This window comes from Lathamus discolor, chromosome 8 (genome assembly GCF_037157495.1).
Source record: "Lathamus discolor isolate bLatDis1 chromosome 8, bLatDis1.hap1, whole genome shotgun sequence".
Classification (NCBI taxonomy): domain Eukaryota; kingdom Metazoa; phylum Chordata; class Aves; order Psittaciformes; family Psittacidae; genus Lathamus; species Lathamus discolor.
Window position 1 is genome coordinate 2068541 of NC_088891.1, and position 24409 is coordinate 2092949.

Genomic DNA, 24409 nt, shown 5'->3' on the forward strand with positions numbered 1-24409 from the left:
GTATTGATTGTATACTGAAGCTTAAAAATTAAAAGTAAAAAGATGACCGGGGAATTGTCCCATCTCAGAACAACAGTAGAACCCTCTGTAAATAACTCCTCTTTTAACCATCAGCTAAATGAACACTTCAATACTGCACTACAAAGTCTTCTGCAAAATTACTTTAACTAACAAGCAGAAATTTATCAGCTTCAGCCAAAATCAATGCTGAAATCAATTTGAACACTGGTTGTGTCTAAAGGGGCTCATTGGCAATTTAGGGAAATTACACCATGTAAATGCCTGTGCTTTAATTGAACAGTTTCATCAACTAGGCTGTGATTGCTGTCCATTCATTTATTTACTCTCACTGCAGCTCCCATTCTGCAAAGGAATGGGTTTTGTCAGACTTGAAGGAGGTACTTTATCTTCATTTTATGCACTTTTGTGCATAACAGATTTTACGAGGCAGGCAAGTGATAGCCAGGGTCAAAAGAAACAAGTGAACAGCAATCACTGGTCAGTCTTGTTTAAACTGCAATGATAATATGCAGAGATTTGGGGGAGTATTTCTGACTTACTCCAGCTATTTACTGATCTAACGCTTTGCAGTGTGACTAAAAATAAAACAAAACAAGAGAAACAGAAAACGAATGTAGTCTGGGAAGGGAAATAATGGAAAATGCCTCAACTGCACCACAGGAATGCAGGGAGATGCCATTTTCAGACTTCAAATGGCCACAGATTTGTTTTAACACCAAACAAAACATTGAACCTGCCCATACCTCCGTTCTTCAGAGCTGCATCAAGGACCAGGCTGGAACAAGCAATGTGCAGGAAACGTAGTAAGAACCTGCCATGGGCAGGGACCCCTTCCACTGGAGCAGCTTGCTCCAAGCCCCTGTGTCCAACCTGGCCTTGAGCACTGCCAGGGATGGGGCAGCCACAGCTTCTCTGGGCACCCTGTGCCAGCGCCTCAGCACCCTCACAGGGAAGAGCTTCTGCCTAAGAGCTCATCTCAGTCTCCCCTCAGGCAGGTTAAAGCCATTCCCCTTGCCCTGTTCCCTATAGGCCCTTGTCCAAAGCCCCTCTCCAGCTCTCATAGACCATGCTAGGCACTGTATCACTTCCCTTACTCTCCAACAGAGCTAAATCTCCTCCTGCTTCCCCACTCCAGAATTGACACTGCTTATCCCTGCTGATGTTCAAGGATGTGCAATACACTGGCAGGCGCCATTTGCAGCCTGTCATGCAGGAGACAGCAACTTCCCAGCTGTCTTGCCATACACTATGTTTAATGTGCTAATGGGGCACCCCAAGGTTGGTTGAGATAGAGAATAAGAAAATGGGCATATGCTGGAATGTACAACTGAACTGAACAGCAGAATTGCTCCAGTAAATTGCTCAAACAAATTAAGCTTCTGCATTTATCCGTATTTCCCTGCTATACAATTCTGCTGGGCGGGACATCATCAACAGCCACTTTTCTCCCAATTACTCAAGTGAAAGTGAAGCCGTCTGGTTTAGCAGCATTTTGCTAAGATGGTAACCAATTCCCCCTTTTCTTCCATCTCTATCCCAGATACTTGGTAACTTCACAAATTAATTAGGGCATCATTGGGACTTTATGTTTATTTCACTATACGGAGGATTATGGCTTTCTGCTGCTGGAGACTCCTCTAACAGAACCCAAAGATCGACAAGCCATACACGAGACACATTTTGAAAGAATCCCAGACATGCAGAAGGAAACAGTGATGCTATAGATATGCCATCTGAGAGACTTCACAGAATAATTATTTGCTAGAGATAAACACCTCTACTTTGTAGTACTTAGGTTCAAAATATATACAACTAAGGATTTGGGGTCTAAACGATTTAATGTAGCTACTCCAGACTAGCTGGCAAAGCCTATATATCCCCTTACAAACCTAAATGTTAACCTTCTTTTATGAAGAGAAGCAACCTCATAAAAACAGCCCCTCGGAGCTCTGCAGTCAATGAGGGAGCTAAAAGATGCAGCACGTATTTCAAGGTCTTTTGGACCTAGCAGTGAAGGATTTCTTCCAAAATAGCAATTTAAGTAAATACAATAGATGCACTGCTATACAGAGGTTTTCTGCTGCTGTGAAGCAGCCCTAACTGTACAGTTAACATCCTACCAGGTTCTGTAACTATTTTATAAGATAGCTGATAAGAATTAGAAAGCCTGTTGAAGAGCTGGAAGTTCGTACATCTACCAGTGCAACAGTCTTAGGGCCCTCTTTTCTAGAAAGCTGCGGATCTCCGTGACATAACATCAACTGAGAGTTTCCAAATATTCACAGAATTGGATAATTAACTGGCCTTGCCATATCTAACCCCATAATTGTTATCACTCCTTAAATAAGAAAACAGCTTATCAAAAGGTAAGGGAAAATAGGAATTCAAACAACTACACAATCCCTTCTCTTTAGAGCAGGGAAAACATTGAGATTCAGCAAGTTCTCACTGGAAATATTGCTATAAAGTATTGATTTTTTACCAGACTCAATTGACTGAAAAGTTGTTTGTATAGCAATACTGGCCGAGCCAATATACTGGAACAATTTTGCTACACACAGTAATCAAGTGTATTTCTGAAGTATAATTATACTGTCATAAAAATAAAGCTAAGATACCTCTTCTCCAAGCAATGAAACAGCTGCAGCTGTAAAGAACCCAAATAAATGAAATACATTTTCTAACTAAACATAACGTCTTCCAAAGAGAACAAAACCACCTCCCCTCTCCCCCCTTAAGCCAGGGTTAGCATGAAAAGTGATCAATACTTCAATCTCAATAAAGTATTTCAATAGTAGTTAATTCACGTGGAAAGAGAGGCTCAAGATTTTTGCTCAGCGACCTGCGACACGCTCTCTTGTTTGCTCAATGCTGATAATATATCATTGCCATAATGGATATGACTTAGTATAAAGAGCTAGAAAGAAAGGGGAAAAAAGATACCACATAGCCACGCTCATTCTTTAGGCTTGGATCAATAATACACACTACACACAGGCTCTTCTGCACCGAGCCAACAGCATGGTCTGCTGCAAGAGGAAAACAGCCAAACACTCGCAATTCATTTTATTTGACAAATGTTCATTGATTTACTGGAATAAAATATATGTGGGCTGCTATCTATGACTACTGCAATCCAGCTACCTGTAAGTATTCCATTTTGCAGTTTCTTCTTGGCTTGTGTGGCTCAGATGCTCTTTTGGCAAAGAGAACAGGTTGCTTTTTACAATGGGGTGACTGTTGGCCAGGCTGGAACAACCTGGTCTAGCGGAAGGTGTCCCTGCCCATGGCAGGGGGTTGGAGCTGTATGAGCTTTAAGGTCCCTTCCAACACAAACCATTCCACGACTCTATGACTGTTCCGAGGTATTTTATATATAATTTATTTATATTTTTATGCCACCTTCTGCACCTAACATCACTCTGTCACTGCATGTACTAAGCACACACAGCAAGCATGGAATGTTCCTTGTGAGTAGGGCAGATACAAGCTGAGGGACGTTAAATTCAGCCGATCCTCAGTGCAATCCCATTAGCAAAGTCCACATTCACTTGCCTTGGTTTACATTCCTTAGACTTTGGCCACTATCAGACAGAGAATGAAGGCGAGAGACTTTTGTATGACCTGGCATGGCCGTTCTTACGCTGCTCATGGTTTTGCATTGTTAGCTCCTTCATTCAGCTAATAAAGAAAGTGACCCAGAACTGGGTAACAATGACACATAAAGGTTCCCTCACTTCATGGGACCTTCCTTGTTCCTAACTGTGCTTCAAGTGCTTTCCGCACGGACCAGAGCACGTGGCCCTCCTTCATGATACTTCTCGACCTACATCAACTCCTGGAGCCTCCATCAGTAAACAGGGAAGGGAAGCAACCTTCTCCAGGTCAGCAAACAACAGGAAGTCACTGACTGAGCTGTAAAGTTTAACACCCTCTCTCAAATCTTTCTTACTATCAATACAGTTGGATATTCCATAGCATAGAATGTCATGCTCAGTATAGAAACTGGTGGGATCTGGCTAAGAGCCACTGGTTGCTGCTCTGGGACAGGCTGGGCATCAGTCAGTGGGTGGGGAGCAATTGTATTGTGCATTGCTTGGGGTTTTAACCCTTGGGTTTTACTTCTCTCTCCTTTTCATTACTATCATTATTATTCAATTTTACTTTATCTCAATTACTAAACTGTAAGTGAGGTAACAATACTGTTTCTACAAGTTCCTTGGTCTAGCAATACCTTTCTACAGGAGAACATCAATGAGATGTCTGAACTATGTTCCATCTACCGGGCTAACCTGATTTCTGAAGAGTCTATTCAAAGACTGGATTTGTCCCTTTAAGGTTCTGGAAGTCCATTTTCATTAAACCTTCTGCGAGGAGAGTCGTTTTGCCATGTTGGCAGCCAATTAGAAACTACACTAAATGCACCATGGCTTTTAAAACATCTAAAAAAAAATGTTAATCTCAAAGTTAAAATGTCTAAGGTATAAACAAAATCATAATGGGATGCTGGGTTACTGTATATGGTAAATAGCTCTCTGGAGGAAACCTTTATTACTCCCTCAGGGCTTTCTTACAAAGTATGGATTTCTTAATTCCTAGTAGAATATTTTTCATACACCACTGCAGACTATTAAGTACCAGATATTACATTATGTAGTTTAAACTTTGCACTATGCATGAGAAAGACTTTCCTGTCGAGAAAACTATATCTCTGCTATTATAATCTTTACAATATTAAAATTAATACTGGCTGCAGGGTATAAGCTTCACTACCAAAATTTGGGGGAGTTCATCATTTAATGTATTCATCAGCCTATGTGTGAAGCTGCTCGTGAGGGAGGGAAGTCACTGCAGCAGCAAAAGGGGTTATTTACTAATTTGGAATTGCTAGAGAAAGGCAGAGCAGCGGTGTCATCACATCCCACTGGTGTCATTCTCAGTACTGGGCTAGCAAAGGGCGTGGTAAAGCAGCAAGAATAATGGCATTGCAAATACTGAAGGCAATTCATTATGCTTCAGGACATTTCAAGTTCCACTTGTGAACCATTAACTTGTTACCCAGGAGGGATTCACAGCTAAGTATTAAAAAGATAATAAAAATGCACCAGCCCTCACGGCAGCCAAGAGCAGATACCTTGCAAATATGCAGAGGATTCTTAAAAAGCTCCTATTAAGAACGTATTTTATAATCTTTTCTTCACAGCAGCACTGCCCACCTACATCTCAATACAAATATAAGGGTAACGAAAAAAAAAGGCACTTTTAAATTCCATTTTCAACAATTTGAAGTGAAATTCAACACTCACTTGTAGACTGTGCCTCCATTGCCATGACCGAGGATGTCTCGATACCGTATGTCTTGTTCATTCATCTCCACAAGAAAGAAAGAAAAACAAAAGAGATGTCATGCTGTGGATGGAAATGTCAAGGAAAAGCAACTCTAGGCCATAAACAACAAGCAGTCTGGGTCATTTCAAGTTCAGCTGCAAGAACGAGAAGATCAATACAACATTTGCTGTCCAATTTATAAAAGACGATACCAAGGGACAAAGTGATGGAAAGTTTAATGACAATTTGTTTGCCTGGGTCATTTCATTAAAGTTTGATAAAAGGTGTCAAAATGGAATGATATAATATAGCTCAAGAGGGTCAGGTCACAGATACTGATAGGAAAAGGGTCTCCAGAACAGCACATAACCAAAGCCAAAGTTGGAGGTGAATGGAAACAATCCACCAGGAAACTGTCATCTTAAGTGTGGCTCAAAAACTAGATGATTTATTCTGGAATGAGCATAACTGATACTAATTGAGTGACAGTTCTGGCACTAGGAAAGCTTCACAGTGCTTCATTTATCCACCTTTTAACAAACACAAATCTTTGGAAAACAGTCTTCATGTGCTTATCCAGCAAAGATGATTTTCCTTGAAATACACAACCAATTGCTTGCCTCTATCTTTCTGTTCACCAGGACAGCTCTCCAGACATGAAGATATCCTCAGATCTTCAACAGAAGCCCAGCACAAGCACCATACATTGTAAATGCTGGGATTTGGGATCTTTCTGATACTGCTTTTATAAAAAGCTTACTGTAGCGCTGAATGAACAATTCAAATGTAAAACTACAGTTCCACCTTTTCCTGTACAAATACAGTTATTCTGATTTCCCACCTGTTAAAGAAAGGTCACTGAAGGCATTTTTGCATGCACATGTATGCTTGAAAAGAAAGCTATCATCAGAATGAATTCTGGGCTGTATGCATTTTCTGTTACAAAAAGATCTCCCTCTCTGCCTGAAGTCGCATAGGATTGGGTAAATCCCTTATTAGAAGAGATTTTCCTATGAAGCATTAACTCATTTCTAGCAACCATTTGTATTTTATAGGATACCAAGTTATACATTCCACATGAGTTGGCATGGCTGTTTAAAGATTGTAATTTTTGTGTTAAAAGGCATCAACCCCCCTAATGATGTCTGCTCTGCTATCACTGATGTGATTAGAGATCACGTAAACACATCTGAAATAGCTTCAGATCAGTGATTTCAAGTACCACATGGTCACAGCTCACCGTAAGCCAACTGTCTGTATTTATCCATCTTCTGAAACAACTTTTAAATTCAATGGGGACATGTGCCCTCAAGTTACTAAGCCATGCTTAAGCATCCCCTTTCATATGATGTCAGTGAAGAGGAACCTTCCTTCAACTGGAACAAGTAAGTGATGATAACAAGGTAAAATGCATTACAGAGCCAATACTCAGCAAGTCTTAGGAACAAGAAATGGAATATTAATTGATTTTAAATAATACGTATTAAAGACATAAATGCTGAACTCCAAAATCTGTGCTCTTTCCTTTCACTACCTGAATAAACAGCATCCTTGTTTCTCATAGGAAATACTCTACATTTCTTCCAGCAAGGGTAGAATCTCCAAATTCTGAAAAACTTCAAAATACCTCCAAGCAGAAGTTGACTCTACATTATCACCTATTTGTAGTTAAACCTGGGGCCAGATAATCTTAAGAGGGTATTAAATAGCCCATTCAAGTACCAAGGTTTAGGATGAAAATGAACATTTAGTTTAGTCCTGAAAGCTACCTTACTTATTGCAACAATCAGAAAATGCAAATAAAAAGGAGGGAAAAAAAGAGGTACCTCATGAGGAACAATAGCTCCTGAATAGGTTTTAAAGTACATGAAGAATCTATAGTGGATCCTAAAAATCATTTCTCTCAGACTGCAGTACTCGTTAATTTAAAGCACACACTGGGTTTAAGGAGTTCTGCTCTTCTAAGCTGGAGGACTTCAATTCTCCAGCCTTTGAGGCAACAACAAACATCTTTTTGCTAAATTTCCAGCAATGTTCTTCTAAACATAACTCTTAAGAGAATCTAAATGAATCCATAAAGCCATGAACTTTTATCTTTGCTTCTTTGGGGGGGTGAGGGGGAAGATTTTTTTTGCAGTTACACAAGTTATAAGCAACAAATTGAGCAGAACCAGAGACATAAAATGCGTTCTCTTTTCTCCTGCTTTTTGCTAAATGGTAAAAGGAGTTATTTTCTTCACCTCAGTCCCCAAAAGACAGTGATAAGAGCAGCTCCATCCTCTGCCATTGCACTGCTTGCACCCGCTGTCAGCCCAGCACCATTTCTTTTCTCTATGCATAAAGAGCAACCAGAAACCCAGGGTGAAATAGGAAGCCTGGGGTGGAGCAAGTATCTGCCAGCAACCGATAGAGAGATAAAGTGTGATTTATTGGCTCAAATAAAGATGCCAAAAATCTGTGGTGATTTATTTATTTTACTGGGAAAACTGGATTCTCAATCATAAAATGATAACATAATAACAATGAACTCAACAGTAAGGGCTGGAATATTAAACCTGCAAACCCAAGTTTGATTGGATGCTAATAGTAACAGAATTAATGACAAAGTGAAAGAGACTTCAATTATGGATCAGCAAACAAAACATCCCTTGCTTATACCTGCTGGTTTTGAAAGAAATCAGTGTCTAACTCTTGTAAATCATTAAAACCAAAATGCTCAATTAATCCTTATTTTATATGTAAGGGCCTGACAGAAGCAAAGTCCTATAGCCATACCTTTGCTTTACGAATCGAAGCAATAATGGTTTCAGAAAGCAGTCACACTCTATAAGCAGACAATTGAAGAGATTTAGTAAATCCCACTTTATAGAGCAGAGACTAATCGGAAAACACAAGCCAGTCAAATGTTTCTTATGAACTGTTGACACTATATCAATGCTGAATCAATTGGTGGCATTTACTCTGAGTGACAGAAAAGAAATAAATATTTATATCACATCACCTATATCAATGAACCTAGGCAGAAAGCTATTTCTAACTTGTCAATATTTGATTATCTTGAAGAATCATGTCCCCTTCTTTTAATGATTAATATGAATTCCTTATTAAACCTAAATGGAAACTACTAGAGGAATATCATTATGAATGCCTGAAAGCATAAACTGCCAAAAAATAATGAAAAATAATAACCCAACCAATACTTAAGTAATGATGAGTGTGACTTAACCCCCCAAAAGGAGAAAAAGTTAAAGTTACAACTAGAAACCTATCTCCAGTTACAGAGCTGTGACCAAATTCTGCAGAACACAATGCAGCATAACGAAAAGCATCTTCTCTCAACAGAAAGCAGTGCAGCTCCTGCCAGAGCAGGGGGACTGAAAGGTAGGGTTAAAACTTAATTTTTCTTTTCTTTTTCTTTTTAAATGGGTTTAAGTAACATTTTTAAATATCAGAGTAAGAGCTTTGGTCCCTTTATGTCTTTCTACTATTCTACTATGCAGGAAAGAAATCCATAAATCTATTGCAGGGCACAGAAAATGTTCATTTCTATTGCCGAGAACCAATGAAATGCCAAATTCAGCTTATGGACTCAATCACAAAAAGAGAGCTTTTACTTACAGTCTGTAATTCTACTTCAAAACCTATTAGTAATATTAGAGTAATTATCAACTTGATTTTCAAGGATCAGAAGCATGCTGCTGGTATTTACAGGACTTTAATTTATCCAGAGAAACAGACTGCATAGGAACAATTTCGAAACATTAAGAAATCTACCTGGTAGGCACCTGTGAATATAAAACTCAGTCTGCACGTCAGGCTTTAAAATACATTTCCAAGCTGTATTCAAAGGATTCAGTGCCAAACAGGCAAGGCTGCAGCACTGGGCTGCTTGGCTCACATTTTAGAGCAGCACCCTCATCTATTAGACCACAATGTTACAGGTGATACTGAAGGACAAGCATGAAGACCAGCCTTTATCTTCTTGACACGCTCAACTACAACTACTTGATTCATGAAATGCCAATGAGGCTTGGAGAGGTCATTGTGTGAAGGCACTGAATACGCATCTGAGATAATTAAGATTTCAGCCTTCGAAACATGGAGGGGAAGTGAACAGCAGTTAAGAAAATCAATAAGAGTCTTTTATTTGCAGTGACACAGATGTCTCAGTCAATAGAGCCTAATAGGCAAGCTTGATCGCAATGGACAGGTGCTGCCTCCAAGGCTATCAAAGGGCTTTCACTATGACAAACATTAAAACATATTTATGTTGGTGCTGCTGAAGAATCTGAGGTTCTTTTAAAGGTAGTTTAATTTAACAGTGTATATTTAATATCATTATACTACTGCAAGCCTGGCCATGCATTCAGCTCAAAATTGGTATGAAATGTTTCTCCAGGACATCCATTTCTCCATTAATTGTTACATTAAACCTTTTACTTCTGGGTGCCAGAATCTGAATGTCTCCAGCAGGAGAAGCAGCAACACGACAGCTTTCCACAACTCTGGGGTTTGTTTTGCTTTAGGTTGTGTTTTAGGTTTTTTAAGAAGCCACAACATAAGGTAACTGCAAATAGTAGAGAGCAGTTCCTTGCAAGAACCTGCTAAATATTTAAGTATCAACTGCCCTAAAAACCACAAAGGTCATCTGAAGTGAGCAGTTGACTTAGTTATTCAAAATTGATTAACTTTCTTCCTTGAAATTGTGGCAGCAGCACAACATGTGTGAGGTACTTCAATCTATCTGGAGCTAAATCTGATTAGCACATTTTGAGAAATGGGAAGCAAATTGCTATGCCAATCAAAGCAAATCAGGACACATAACTCATTCATATCATGAAGGTTTTCATGGTCCCTCCAGTTCTGTATTAAAAGAACACATTACAGCTAAATGAGCAGTAAGCATCTCGCCACCTATTTGAGGTGTGCCAATCACTGCAGAACGAGGTAGTAACGAGACGTGCATGTAGCCCAGGCTCAATTCAGTGCACCTACCTGGCCATTTGCAAGTATTTTCTTCAGCTCTGCAGAAGACTTTTTTAAGCTGAAAATAAGAAAGAGGCAATTATTTTAAATTACTGTGCCATTTCACTCTATAAAATTGAGTGAAAGCATGAGAAACCACAAGCTGTCAGGTTAAGTTCATGGTTACATATTCTGAGTAGGGTTAACGTTAGCAATGCTGACTGATGGTCAGTATAGCTACTTCTCGAACTACAGACAGCACACATGGAAAGCGATGAACGTTTTAAAAACTCCATGTATTCTCACCTTTACAAACTGTTTTAGATACCTGCCTGTACTGCCCTGTGAGATACAACCTATTGAATGCCAGTTCAAAGAAAAAAAAAAAATTACAACAAACATATACCCTCACACCCCCTAAGTTTCAAGAAACAACATGAAAATCAGGTTCACATCCAGTTTTCAGGTGCCCCATCTTGTTTTAAAACTCCTGAAGGCATTATCCCTCAGTAATTTCTATAAACGTGCAGCAGAGCTGTATGCTGCCGATGCAGCCTCACCACCTCAACTGACCATAGACTGGAGCATGGTGTGTAGGCAGCATAAGTCCTGATTTAGGCATCTCAGGGGTAACACCTAAATTCAGGGAGATGAGGCCAGATTGCCACAGAGTCATGTCACAGAATCCTAGAATGGTTTGCGTTGGAAGGGACCTTAAAGCTCATTCAGTTCCAACCCCTGCCACAGGCAGGGACCCCTTCCACTGGAGCAGCTTGCTCCAAGTCCCATCCAACCTGGCCTTGAGCACTGCCAGGGATGGGGCAGCAACAGCTTCTCTGGGCACCCTGCGCCAGCGCCTCAGCACCCTCACAGGGAAGAACTTCTGCCTAAGAGCTCATCTCAGTCCACCCTTTTGTGCATCCCTTCCAGATCAACTTGCTGCTGCAGTCCCCCTATTTCAAGAGAAACTACTCCTCTGTCAGTGGTCTTACATTACTTAAAATGAGCCATATATTTTTTTCTAGTAGAACTTTAACAAGCCACAACTATTGTCTCTCTGTGTTTTATAGGTAAAACTATTAATGGCTTCAAATTGCTTCCACTCACTTGCAAAATACTGCTTCACCTCCTTTCCTGACAATCTCTGTCCCTTATTCATTCAACACAACAACCTGCCTGGGTAGCAGTATGTCTGCAAAACTTAATCTCAAAGAGACATTCAGCTCTTATTACTGAAGTTAAAAAGTACAAAATAATATATTCTTGAAAGGCATGTGCACGTGTCTTGATCACAGATCATTATTAACAAGAACAGTGAAAACACAGATTTCGTATTTGGTGGCTTTGTTCTTTAATAGGCCTCTTGTTCCCACGACTACTTTAAAGCAAAATTAAGTTTTCCAAGGAAACATAAGTTGATCTTGTCATCTTTCATGACTAACAATTTGTGAACATGAAACAAAGAGAGACTTTCAATTACTTCAAAAACCAAACTCGTAGTGCAGAAGGTTTCGGAAAAGGAATGGCAATTAACCACCAAATAAGGTGACAAGAATCTTCTAGAAGCCTCATTTTCAATGCACTTCAAGAACAAGCTCAAAGTACAGGAAGTACTGAAAGCAAAAGCACAACAGCAACAGAAAGCAGCTTTATTTAGTTCAGCAATGTGACAGATTGGGAGGAGGGCTGCAGTTCATAGAGACATTCCAATTTATAGCCTTTAAAGAGTGTTGGTGAGGATCTTCCCCAAGGGATAGGGCAAACTTTGCCAGAGGAGACTGACACAGAGTATTGGCATTCTTTTTTTGCCTCTACAATTTGCAAAGCCACTAAAGGGAGCATCAAAGCTGGTTTTAGTGGTAGTTGAAGGGGGCTACCAATAGCAGGACTACACCAGCACTGCTGCAAACCATGTGGGGCGGCATCTTCCTTGTCAATGGGTAACCATGCCACATCACTCCCACGATATGATGCTGCGGTCTGTGGGACTGTCCCACCATTGCAGCACTTCGAAGTGTCTGACATAGTGGCTACCAACACCTCAATGCCCGAGCAGATCTAAAGCAGTATGATGGGTCTTTGGTCATTGTCATCTCTGCCCATTTCCTTATTCAAAATGCTTTAAGAGAGAAGGGAGCAGCGTGCTGATGCACAGATATATGTAATATTATATGCTTATTAGAGTAACAGAATAATACAGGCTGAAAGGGACCTCCAGGGATTTCTATCCCACATTCAAATATGCTCTTGTATGAAGAGGACAGAGTCAGACTTTTCTTACTCCCTTGTAAGAATATATAAGGGGTTTTTTTTGTTTGTTTTAACATCAGATTGAGTACAATGACTGCCTGCAACAGCTCACGTAGTGACAGGGAATTTATGGTCCAGTATTTAACAGATCTCTAGGAAAAAGGAAAATGCAATCCCTTGCATTTTAAGATCTTAATATGGGGTTTCAAATCAGAAGTGGAATCTAAAAAGAAAGATAAGGGAGATAAGACTCCCAGACTTTGCTGAAACTGTATAAAACAGGGCACTTAAGCTGCTCAGTTTTTTCAATTATCTTACACCACACTAAACCTACTGAATTTGGTATCAAATTTTAAATCAAAGAATCCTAGAATGAGGTAAGTAACAAAGACCTAAACACACAGACCTTGCCACAGACGGTGATTATTAGATCAAGTAAACCAAATCAGCTCACCCACAAACAGTATTTCAATGCTTTATAAAGGACAAAGCCACCTGAAACACTCAGCAAAGACTTATTTCCTTCAGCAGAAAACACTTGTGAAGAACCAGCAGTTCAAGTCTAACAAGATCCATGAATCAAGGTAATTTCACCTTCCCCACTCCACTCCTTCCTGCCCGGTAGTCATATTGAAAAAGTTATTCAACATCAAGCTTATTGTTGGTACCTCTGCACACAAGGCTCCATTTTGTTTTAATAAAAGCAAAGAAAACAAACCATATGCTCCCGTTCTTGACTCTTACCTATTGCTTGGAAGTGAATCCGAGACGGCCGAGCTGCTATTATTAGCAGCCCCTGCTCGAGTATTTACCTGCAGGCAGGGAAAGGATCTTGATCAGTCGGTTGTGTTCAGAGGACACTGTTCTAATTAACCTGTAATTTGCCATGAATTTCTCATTTCACTCTGAAGGTTAATTAGCTTGTTGCTATGCTTGCCGGTGTTTGAGGACTCGCCTCTATGTAGGTTAGCAGGCTATAGAATTCCTGGACCACACTATATAGTCTTTACATCCTAAAGGCTTAGTTAAATAATACAAAAAAAAAAAAAAAAGGGATATGCCCACCATTTCTTCTCATTTTAAAACCTGAACAATCACTTCATATACCTGTAGTCTTCTGCATTTCAAAATGGGTACGATTACAGAAGCAATAAGCATACCTGAATGAATCAAACCACCTAAAAGAATTTCATTGCTTTGCTTTCCACACTTAGATAAATGACTGAAACCAAACTAATACATAGGGGTTTTTTTAATGCTTTGAAGTAGAGGCAGACGTTAGTTGATAAACTGAACATTAAAATTTAGGCACTTATTAGCAGAGGTTAAAAACAACAAGAAAGGCAATTCCGTTCTTAATAAAACTGTATACACAGCTCCTGCAGCCAACACTCAGCAGATGAATCCTTCCCCACCCTCACCAACAAAAAAAATTAAAGGGGAAAGAAAAAATCTGCTTGTCAGAGCTGAAGAAAGTGCAGTTTTATTTGACATTTCAATAAGTGGAACACAGCATTACAAATCCATCTAACTTTACTGAAACAATTATTGAAATTCCTACCTTCAGGCCATGTATGTTCCGTTTCCCGGGAGGTTTGCAGGCTGAAACAGTAATTGACTAAATTGTAGAACACATCAGGGCCATTTACAAATTTGCTCAAAATGAATCTTTTAAAAAGAAATGAGGGTGACACCAAAATTAGCAGAGAGAAATGATTGAAAAGTGCCTCACAAGACCCAGAGTGGGAATTATGAACCAGGATTTTTAACTTGCAGGAGTGAGCATTTATAAATGCTAAGAGCTTTCTGACACCGTGTAATATAAATTCTAATTTCTGCTTAAAACACATCCAAATCAAGAGGGCTGCTGGCTTAAATGATCAGATTCTTTTTGTAATTCAAATTAAAATCCTATGTCACTATATTTTCACATGTTGTATTTTTTTTCCTGGCATTTAACAGAAATATTTGCAAGATACATTTTAAAGGACTCAGCTGCCACACGTCATGGATTAGTCACATTGTCAAACACAGACAGCTTGTTTTAAACGTAGAATAAAACATGTCAGGGGCAACAGCAACCGAATCCTGGATAAAAGCAATGCAAAATACTGCATTTTGGACACAGATGTACAAATGTGGCATGTTATGATGATGCCTGGGTTTAGAGAGGGACTTGCTGCTTGAGGAGAAAGCATTTTCCTCAAATCTCTCCAAGTGTATATTGCCTCGTTCTTCTGTTCAGTGGATGTGCTTTTGTCAAATGTTAAAGCCACAAAGGCTTCCAGCTACATGTTACAGACAGTTCCCATTTTAAAACTACAGTGCCCTACAAATTGTATGTTAAAGGGCCTGTCACTTTTGATTGATTGTCTGAGGAGGGATGTATTTGATTTTTCTCTTTCTCTGATGCACATGCATTTCCCTTCAATTTTTGACAGCAGGAAACAGAACTATTTATTAGTCAGAAGGACACAGATGATAGTTATTAAACACATCAGTTAGGGCCAGGCCACGTGCCTTTAAATGACATCAGAAATTACAGTGTGCATCTTAAAGAAGACAAATATTATGATACTGTGAGCATTAAAAATAAGTCAATCAGAAACCAACAAACTATTGTCAAATATACATATAAGCATACTATATTTTTTCCATAGATGAAAATCAACATTTTGAACAAGATACCGAAAGAATAGTATTTTTCATGGTACATATTTGAATGGTATCTTCACCTTGAATTGCATAGATTGGGTATATATATATCATAGGATATATATATCTCTGTATATCTCTCTATATAGATATCATAGTATATATTTTTATATATATACACACATATCACAGAATATAGATCTCTATATCTATGTAGAGAGATATAGACAGGATATATATCACTATGTATATCTATCATAGGATATACATATGTATTATATGTATATATCTGTGTGTGTATGCAAACATACTCTTATTTCTATAAATGCACACACAGAGGTTTATTTACAGTATAAAAAAACAACTCTGGCTCTTATTATCTAGATAGCAACAATACATTTCTTTTAAAAAAAATACACCAAATAGGATTTTTTTTTCCCTTAAAGACAGTTATCAAACAAATATAGCACAGGCAAGGTAATGCAGGATGGCACAAGGACCATTACTGCTGGCAGGCTGTACGGAAGGCACGAGGTTTTGGGTGCTGACTGGAGACAGCAACTGGAAAGCTTCCTCAGAAGTGAGAGGGGCAGAAAGGGAAAAGGACTCAAAGGAAGATTGTCCTTGCAAAGAAAGCTCCTAAGAAGGGAGAACCTGAAATTCCGTCAGAAAGCTGCAGATTACTGATAGGGCTCTAAACTGCAGGACATGGGCAAAAGGGCATGAAAGAAAAGTGCTTGTGCTAACAGAATTTGGGATGTTCATTAGAGGCAGGACGAGAAGACAGAAAACAATGCAGGAAAGCACATTTTCTTCAATACTGCAGAAGATCAGCAGCAGAACTTGGAGGCGGGCTGGGTATGAAGGGAGTAGCTTTAAAGCTGTAACCTAGAAAGAATAGATGTTTTAAGAAGGTGATTTGGAAAGATGAAACAGCAACTCAGCTCTAAAGCAGTTCAGAATCAGTGACAAGCCACTGACAAGGAAATAACCCAGGAGACATGTGTAGTTGAGCCGATGGTGAAAATGTGGAAATAATACATGGGGATTGTATGCTCAGCAGCATGAAGATGAATTCTGAATCTGTACAAAGATTATTCTTGGATATAAAGCAAATACAAAAAGGAGGGCAGGAGCGGGAGTGGGAATCCACTTGACTGGTTCTTCGGGAACAACCCAAAAGGAGAATCTAAAATAAGGTTAAGCCTGATTTGTAATCTTAAATGTCCCTTTAAACACTGAGGCATGCAGCTATTAAGCACATCAAAACTTCCTTTAACTGCTTGCTTAAGGGGAAATATATCAAATTGCCTTGTATTTCCAAGAAAGGTTCCCTGCCTACTACAATCACCCACTAGATCAGCTTCTTCAAGCCACATGAAAGCCTCGCATTTTATTTCTTGCAAGTGGTGGTCAGTGTTTTTAGACATGGTGTATATCAGTAATTAAATGGTCTTCTACAGAAGAGGACTCTTCTACAGAGAGAAAGGTCTCAGCCTTTCTCTAAGGACCCTTTGAGACCCTCACATCTCAGCCTGGGAAGAGGCAGAAGGCAACTTCCCTCTTCACAGCTACTCTTGCACTCATCTCACAAGAGCACATCTTGACTGCTGATAGCTCTGGAGTCCCACAGCTCAAGTATCCGGGAGTCCCCCTCTCAATGGGATCCTGCAGTCTGAGCCATAAAAGAATAACCTCTGTACTCCCCTTGAATTCAGGTCTCTCTTCCACAGGAGCATACTAAACTACAGGAAACCCAGCCTCCTTTGGAGACCTTATTAGCATGTGTTTGAGAAGGCTGTTGGTTAATTGCCCAATTCAAACTTCAGAGAGTTGTAAGTAATGGAAGTCGAGAATGTTTAATTGGGAAACTCATGGTATGATTATTTGTGTAATATCAGTTAAGTGAGAACAGTTTCATTTTTAATTATTTCAATTAATTTATTGCTGGGAGATTTACTTGGAGAATTTAAACCTGTTTCATCAATTAAGAAGCAGATTCAAAGAGAGCGTCTGAATGAATCAGTGGAGTTATGTAATGTATCAGTCTTCCTTTAACCATTACTGGAGTTTAGAGAGAGCAGAGCACTCCCAAAAACCGAACCAGCTACCTACGGATTTTTGTTCAGGATGCAGATGGCCTATTTTTTAATTGCCTCAGCCCACATAACTGATTACACCTCTCCCTGTTCAGGAGGGCTATTAAAGTACTTGGGATCATTTGGATACCACTGCTAAGTGGCAAAATCTCACTTAAAATGTGTCACAGATCAGCTGCTGTGTCCGACACATTCCCATTTTGAAAGTGAACAATGACAGCCTGTTAAACTGATCAATGAGATTAGAAGATCTTAACAAAGCCCCATTTTCTTAAGTACCCAAAACTTAAGTTATTCATCTGCTTTGGTTTGAATACATGCAGAACCATCACCAATGAGGTTTTTAAATGTACTTATATATGTCTTATGCAAACTGAATCTAGTTAGTCTAATTTACTCCAGTAAATTAGCTATTTTATACACAATAAATGTAGTTTTCACTACACTCCCTAACAATAATGAATCCTTCTATCCAAATTAAGAGGTAAACATCATGTTACATGCATTTAAACCTCCCCAAAAACATAACTGTTGATGAAAGAGTTTACTGATATCATCACTGTTGATTAGAACTTGTTCAGCATTACCTCTTGGATATATCTGTAGAGGCTCTATTAACTGTCCATTTACTTGCTGTTCCATTATAGTGGAGTAATACTGCAAAGAGATTAAAGAAAGAGATTACTCAGTATTGTATACACGTAGTAAGAGCTCTTATGGATTGGTTAATTCAATTAATTTCATTTTTTTTAAATTGCTATAGTAAGTGAGCTTTTACAATGCTTTCTGAACATTTGCAATGCACACGCAATGAAGCGGCATGGGAGGAAGGCAACCCAGAGGCTGCATTAGTACTGACTCCAGCCCAGGGATCTGTTCTTGGCTCAACTACACAAGTTTCAGGCCCACCTGAAACCTGGGAATACTTCAGATGAGCAAGCAAATGCAACATTTACAGCAAACACAGCAGTTGCCACACCTGGAGAAAGTGGAAAAAAACCAGTCAAACGTGGAAATGAAGAAATGCTGTAAATATAAGCACAAAGTGTGCTATTAGGAAAACTCTGAGGGGAAAAAAGGATCTGGAAACCATCCAAGAACACGCAGAGATGAAGCACAGTCAGGGCAGTTGGGGCCACATGCCACATAAGCAGAGATGCTGTGCACTGCCTCAGTACGCACATCTAACACGTAGGGCAGGCAATGGAAAGCCACTGCAGACATGCTGAGACCTTGGACTACACAGGAACTGCCAGGAGTGACCAGGGAGAAGTTTATTGATAAAGAAAGGTGAAGAATGGACAAAAAGGAACGCAAAAGTACATGAGAACGTCATGACCCAAGAATATATAAGATATGTAAGGTGGTATGAGGAAGTCTAAGAAGTGGCTTCTCATGGGATGGCATCCTCATGAGAATGAAGAGTGGGATTAAATAAAGAAATAAAGATTTGGACCAAACAGTGAAACCTCTATTAGCCTCTTTTAATTGACCCTCACTCCAAAGGAGGGGTGAACACTCACCAGACAGGACATTTAACATCACAACCAGACAACCCTGGGGCACGAGACGGACCTTGCTATGAGTTTACTGCCTACAACGCGCACATCTCTCATCACAACGTGTTACACGTTGACAGCACATCACAAAGCGTGTTTCTTCTGCAACCACCAAACATCTTTTGAAGCAAACACATTGGCTGTGGGCCAGATCTTCATGGCATAAATCAGTGCAGCACCACTGACTTTCAAGCTAATTCTCACCAGCTGAGTGTGGTCTAAGACTTCAGCATGTCACTGTTACCAGAGGCTTGTGATATTGTTACTCAAACTGGCAAGAATGGATGTCAACAAGGAAAAAAAAACCCTTTCTGTGTCTTTGTGGAATCAAGCCACAGAAATACACAAGCCGTGTGTATTTCACTCACACTGATAGCTTCTTGTAACACAAGCATTTTTATTTATGCAACATAAATAAGACAAAAGTTTATTAACTAGCTAATGTTACAGCACACTTTCCTCTTACAATGGGATGAAATATGGACTGGAGTAAGCAAATGTTAAATGGACACCAAAGTCAATCTACATGCAGAAGTTTTCAGTGCTTCCGTTTTCCACATTTGTGCCAAGAAGCAGGAAGACATTTCCTTTTTGTTAAAAACCTGTTATGAAGGTTTTGCTGAGGGTTTAAGGACCCATACAGCCCCACCTCCCGTGTGTGCATCTAATGTGATGCCTGATGCTGAAAGCATTCCCCTCACTAAAATCTCACCGCAAGACTTTTGAGGGTGGCCTCTTACTGGTATTAGAGTACAAATAAAAACCCATACCGTAAATAACCACATGTTTATACAGAGCAAAGCTCTTCATCCCAAAAGCTCACTCTTGAAACAATCAGCTTTGAGGAGCCAGGACTATCCCACAGACTCATATAGGATCAAAGGGGTCATGAATAACACACCAAATCCTCTCCCACATCCCCCTATCCCTTTATAAAGAAGTGTCACTGGTACCTAATAGTTATGGAGCTGTGAAGAAATCTCCTGCTCCACTGGGAGCCAAAAGTGCTTCAGAAAACCAAACTTTTTTATTACCATTTTACTAGTGGCATGCTATGACCTACATATAGACATACATATACACACAGAGTATAAACACATACAACATACTCTCTAGAATAATAAACTAAACTAAACATATATGAGATGGTTCCCTACCAAAAAAAAGAGAGGAAAAAATTGAGGGAAAGAAAGAAAAAACCACAGCCCTCTCCATTACTCAAACAGTGATGACAAGTAAATGAAATATCAATCATGTAAGCTGTCAACCTTTTGGGACAGCAATAACTGTTAACAAGTAGTCTGGAAAAATTGTCTGAAAATGACTTGGCCTCCACACACAAGCATTTGAGGTTTCCATGGAAAATTAAGATGCCAGTGGCTATTTGGAACATTGTTCAGGTATTCTTTTTAATGGAAAATTTGCCAGTTATTGATCCAGAGCATGTACCCCTTGCTTCCAGAAACCTGCGAGCAACTTTCCAATCAGTGCCTGTCAAAAAAATTACTGCCTTTTTATACTGATACAAGACAACAGCTAAAGTGCAGTTCCACTGCTGTTCAATGGCTGGCTGTAATTAACCGCAATGCGCAGTACAAAAATGACTTTATTCACCATCCCTCAGTATTTGCACTGACATAACACAACAGTATTACTGCATACTCTAAAATAACTCCAGAACTGCCTAAAAGAACTTTCTGCCAAGTTCAGAAACCAAACAGCTTAAGAGGTGGTGCATGATTCAAAACATCCTCCCCAATCATGGTGTCATACCTCCATGGAAGAGATGTGTATTCTCAGGGAATTAAACTGAAATAAACCCCTTTGCTTTCATTTGGGAGGACACTGGACCTGGAGGCAAACTGCACCATGTCAACATTCCTAGAAATATTTCAGCAGCTGTTCAATCCTCCAAATATTTGTGGCAGGCCTCAAAATAGTCAAAAATGAGTATTTTTTTCTTTCCCAGTATATTCTTCAAGATTATAGGAAATTCAATACTTTTTTTGCAGGATAAGAACATTTGCTTTCTGATAAACATAGCCCCAAATGACACCTATAGAATACTAGAAAGTTAAACCACCAGTGCAACACTCAAATAGAAAACTAGTTTAAAACTGAAGGGAAAATTTTCAGAGAAGAAAAGCTGCTGAAGCAGAAAGAAGTCATTTACAGACATCCCATAATTTTTAAGGGAAAGCAGAGAGTTGAGCAATCACAACTCTAATGTACTGAAACTTTAACAGTAAGCTTGGAAGCATAGCAAAAAGATGACCTTACAAAGGCATGATTAATCTTAAGACTGTGCCAGGAAAACTCAAGTTTTCAAGTTTAACAGCAAAAATGGCAGACACTTTATCAGGAAAAATATCAAGAAATGCAGGAATTCCAGTGGGGAAGCATCACCAGTGACCCAGCTGTATGAAGCAGAACAAAATAAACCTCAAACAAGCCCAAAAGCCCTTTGACTGCAGCAAGATTTTTCTTCCTTTCTTTTGACACAACTGTCTTATGCTCTTTAATATCAAACTTGTAATAGAATGGTTTCACCTCCTCTGGAAAGAAAACTGCACATAAGAGAGGCTTATTTAATAAATCCCGGGAGTTGCACAGAGATCAATCACCAGCATGTGGAACCTGCACTTCTTTGACCCCAGGATTAAGTCACAGGCAATGACTAAATCCTCTTTGAACCAGGGTTTGCTAACAGACTTCCAGTCAACCAATGTCCACTCTAGCCTGCGCAAGGCAAGAAATAGTACAACCTCTGCAGATATCAGAAGGATGAGAATTCCGTGGAGGAGCCCTTCCTGAAGACTAGAAAATGAGCCTCCTTCATGAGAAACATTCATCATTTAATATATTTACGTGCTAAGTTCACAACAACAAAACTACATTGTTCTGACAAAGACTAGAGAATACGTGCCCAAGAGGGATCCATTAAACAGAGACTCGGGTGCGATGGAGGTGATCCAAGCATGTCCCTGCTCTGCTTCCTCTACAATAGGGCACTAGTGAGGAGGACTAAACTGAGCCAAGTCATTAAATCCCACCTACATATCATACTGAATGGGGTTTGTTTCTGACATGGTCCAAGTTAAGGCTGTTAATATAGTGAGCAGTGCACATTCTAAGGAACCAGCAGCCCATCTGGCTTGGAGAAAAAATATCCATTTGTTATTTTCTTGCTTATCAATTGCATTTGAAAGGAAATGTAAGTGAGAAAAATCACTTACCATCTGCAACACGAAGCCATATTCAAATTATTTTGTTTCAAGAAGTAACTGCATACTTGATTTCTGTGGACAGGTTTTAAATTTATAGGTATCTAGGCAGATTTTACACACATCTATGTCTATAAAGGCACACACAGACACATCTCTCTCGTATTAAAAACCAGAGCTACGTCTTTAAATCCTCTCTGAATACTGAGCCTGCAGCTACAATGAAACTCTTCTGTGAGGAGGGGTGAGACAGTCTCCAGATGAAAGTAGATTTTGAAAAATTTTTAGAGCCCAGGGGTTCATTTTTAATGAGCCGTTACTTTAAGTACTGCATAAAAAATACAAGAAATTGATAGTCCATTTAGCCTGCACTATACCTAATGCAAAAGTCATTAAGATGCATTATTCTTAATGTTTATGATATGATCAGTAAGTGTACGTCTCTTTTTTTAAAAAGTCAAGCCTGTCCATGTATCTCATGTGATGGAGTTTTTAAACACCTACACTTAATACAGGAATATTTTACTCTAACTTAATACAGGAATATTGTCCTGTGAGCACTGCAGCTGACGTTAACACTTGGATACAAGAAAAAATACACAAACTGAAACATGGATAATATCAGCATTTGTTATACTATACTTACATAGGACAGCATGGCTTTCATTTCTTCATCGCTTCTAACAGTAATCCGGTCACCATCCTCATCTTCATCTAACAAAGAAATACATTACTTTCGTGAGCAATGGAAGAAGGATATTTACAATCTCAATATGTAAGGGTTTCCCCTTAAGTGCTCAAAACTTTGCTCTCAACAGTTATTTTAGTGCCAGAACCTCTCCAGAAGCCAAGCACCTTATCTACACTGCAATACCCCTTGCTGAAAACCATCAAGGTATCCTCTTGACACAGTAAACATGAAGTAAAGCTTCTGAGTGTGCTTCAATGCTCCCAGAGGGAGTTATGTTTTGGCAGTTTTTCATCAGAAACTAAAATAAAACTAAAATAAAATTGTTTCTCTCCCAGTAAAAACTTCTGGTCTTATTGTCAACCCAACCTCAACTTACCTGCCCTGTGCCAAGTTCCCTCTGCCCCATCCCTGTCACAAGTGCACAGGCATCTTGGCTTCTTCATGGCACAGCAAAGCTGGCTTAAAAATGGTATCTTTTAAGTGGACACTAATCCGCAAGGTTTATATAGAGAAATTTAGATGAAGTTTGTGAACCAGCAAAACCAGTCTGTGTTTAGTTCATTGGGCAGATGTGGGTGAAGTGGAGGCCAGAGTCAGGAGCAGCATTACCAGACAATCATGTTTTCATGACGAAGGCTCAGGCATGGCCACAAACACAGACAAAGCACTTTTGGAGTAAGCGAAGAGGCTGCTTAGAACCAGAACACCAGAGGAAAGGCAGCAAGATCCAGAGAGGCTCCAGCAGAGCAAAGCATTCAGGAAGAATTATCAATATGAAGATCTGAAGGAGGAAAAGACCTTCCAAAGACATATGGTGGATTCAGCAGGCGCAGATTTACTGGGGGGTGCAATCCCCCCCATTAGCACCAGCTGGTGCAACAACACACTCCAATGTCACAGGCAGCAGCTCCTGAGACATTCAGTGAGGTTCCTTCAGCAATGTCCACCCATCCCCTCCTGTACTGCTCCTTGTGGGAAGCTCTCACTCTTCCACTCACTGGAGACCTGCACCTCATCCAGATAAAGGAACAGACCCTTCCCCTCCAAATCAGCTGTGAAAGAGTAAGTTCTTTTTACTGCTCTAGCTTTGCGGTGAAGGCAAGCTAGTCAGAAAGCCATAGGGTTACAAAAGAAAAGCCCTTTGCCTGGGCTAACGTGCACTGGGAAATTGAGGAGCAACACACATATTATATTTCAAATCCCTGTTAAATACCAAAGAGTGAGAACATGGAGATGAGCAAGTGCATTTCCACAGCAGGTCTGCTCCTGGCTAGCTCAGGGTGCAAGCAGAGGCTGGGGCAGTCTGTCTGTCCCCATCTCTACAGACATGCTCTAACTGATACACATGCTCTCTGCTATCACAGACCTGTGCATTACATCAGCATAAAAATGTGCCATTATATCCCTGGATGAAAACTCACTCTTGCTCCTAGTTATGCAGCAGAATCAGGGAAGAGTTCCAACAAATTAAAATTACCCAAGAAAAGGAGTTTGTTCATTTTACCTCTGAAAACCTACCAGGTAATTTTGTGACTACAATGAAAAAGAGAAAAAAAGTGCAGAACAGAGAGCAAACCAAGAGACAAATGAGGAAAAAAGTAATATAAAACCCTCAGA

General features: G+C 39.6%; 1 protein-coding gene across 3 annotated transcripts in view; it reads right to left on the reverse strand.

The window, feature by feature from the left end:
• Positions 1-24409, reverse strand: part of MAP2K5 (mitogen-activated protein kinase kinase 5) — a 120980-nt gene that overhangs the window by 87299 nt on the left and 9272 nt on the right. For all 3 annotated transcript variants that reach the window (XR_010614524.1, XM_065688126.1, XM_065688125.1), the window contains exons 3-8: positions 22748-22815; positions 17906-17975; positions 14126-14166; positions 13309-13376; positions 10345-10393; positions 5328-5392 (exon numbers count right to left, since the gene is read on the reverse strand). Coding sequence is in view for 2 of the 3 variants with exons in the window: in XM_065688126.1 (XP_065544198.1) it covers positions 5328-5392; positions 10345-10393; positions 13309-13376; positions 14126-14166; positions 17906-17975; positions 22748-22815 (361 nt within the window). In the remaining variant the exon portion in view is untranslated. The remainder of the gene's footprint in view (positions 1-5327; positions 5393-10344; positions 10394-13308; positions 13377-14125; positions 14167-17905; positions 17976-22747; positions 22816-24409) is intronic.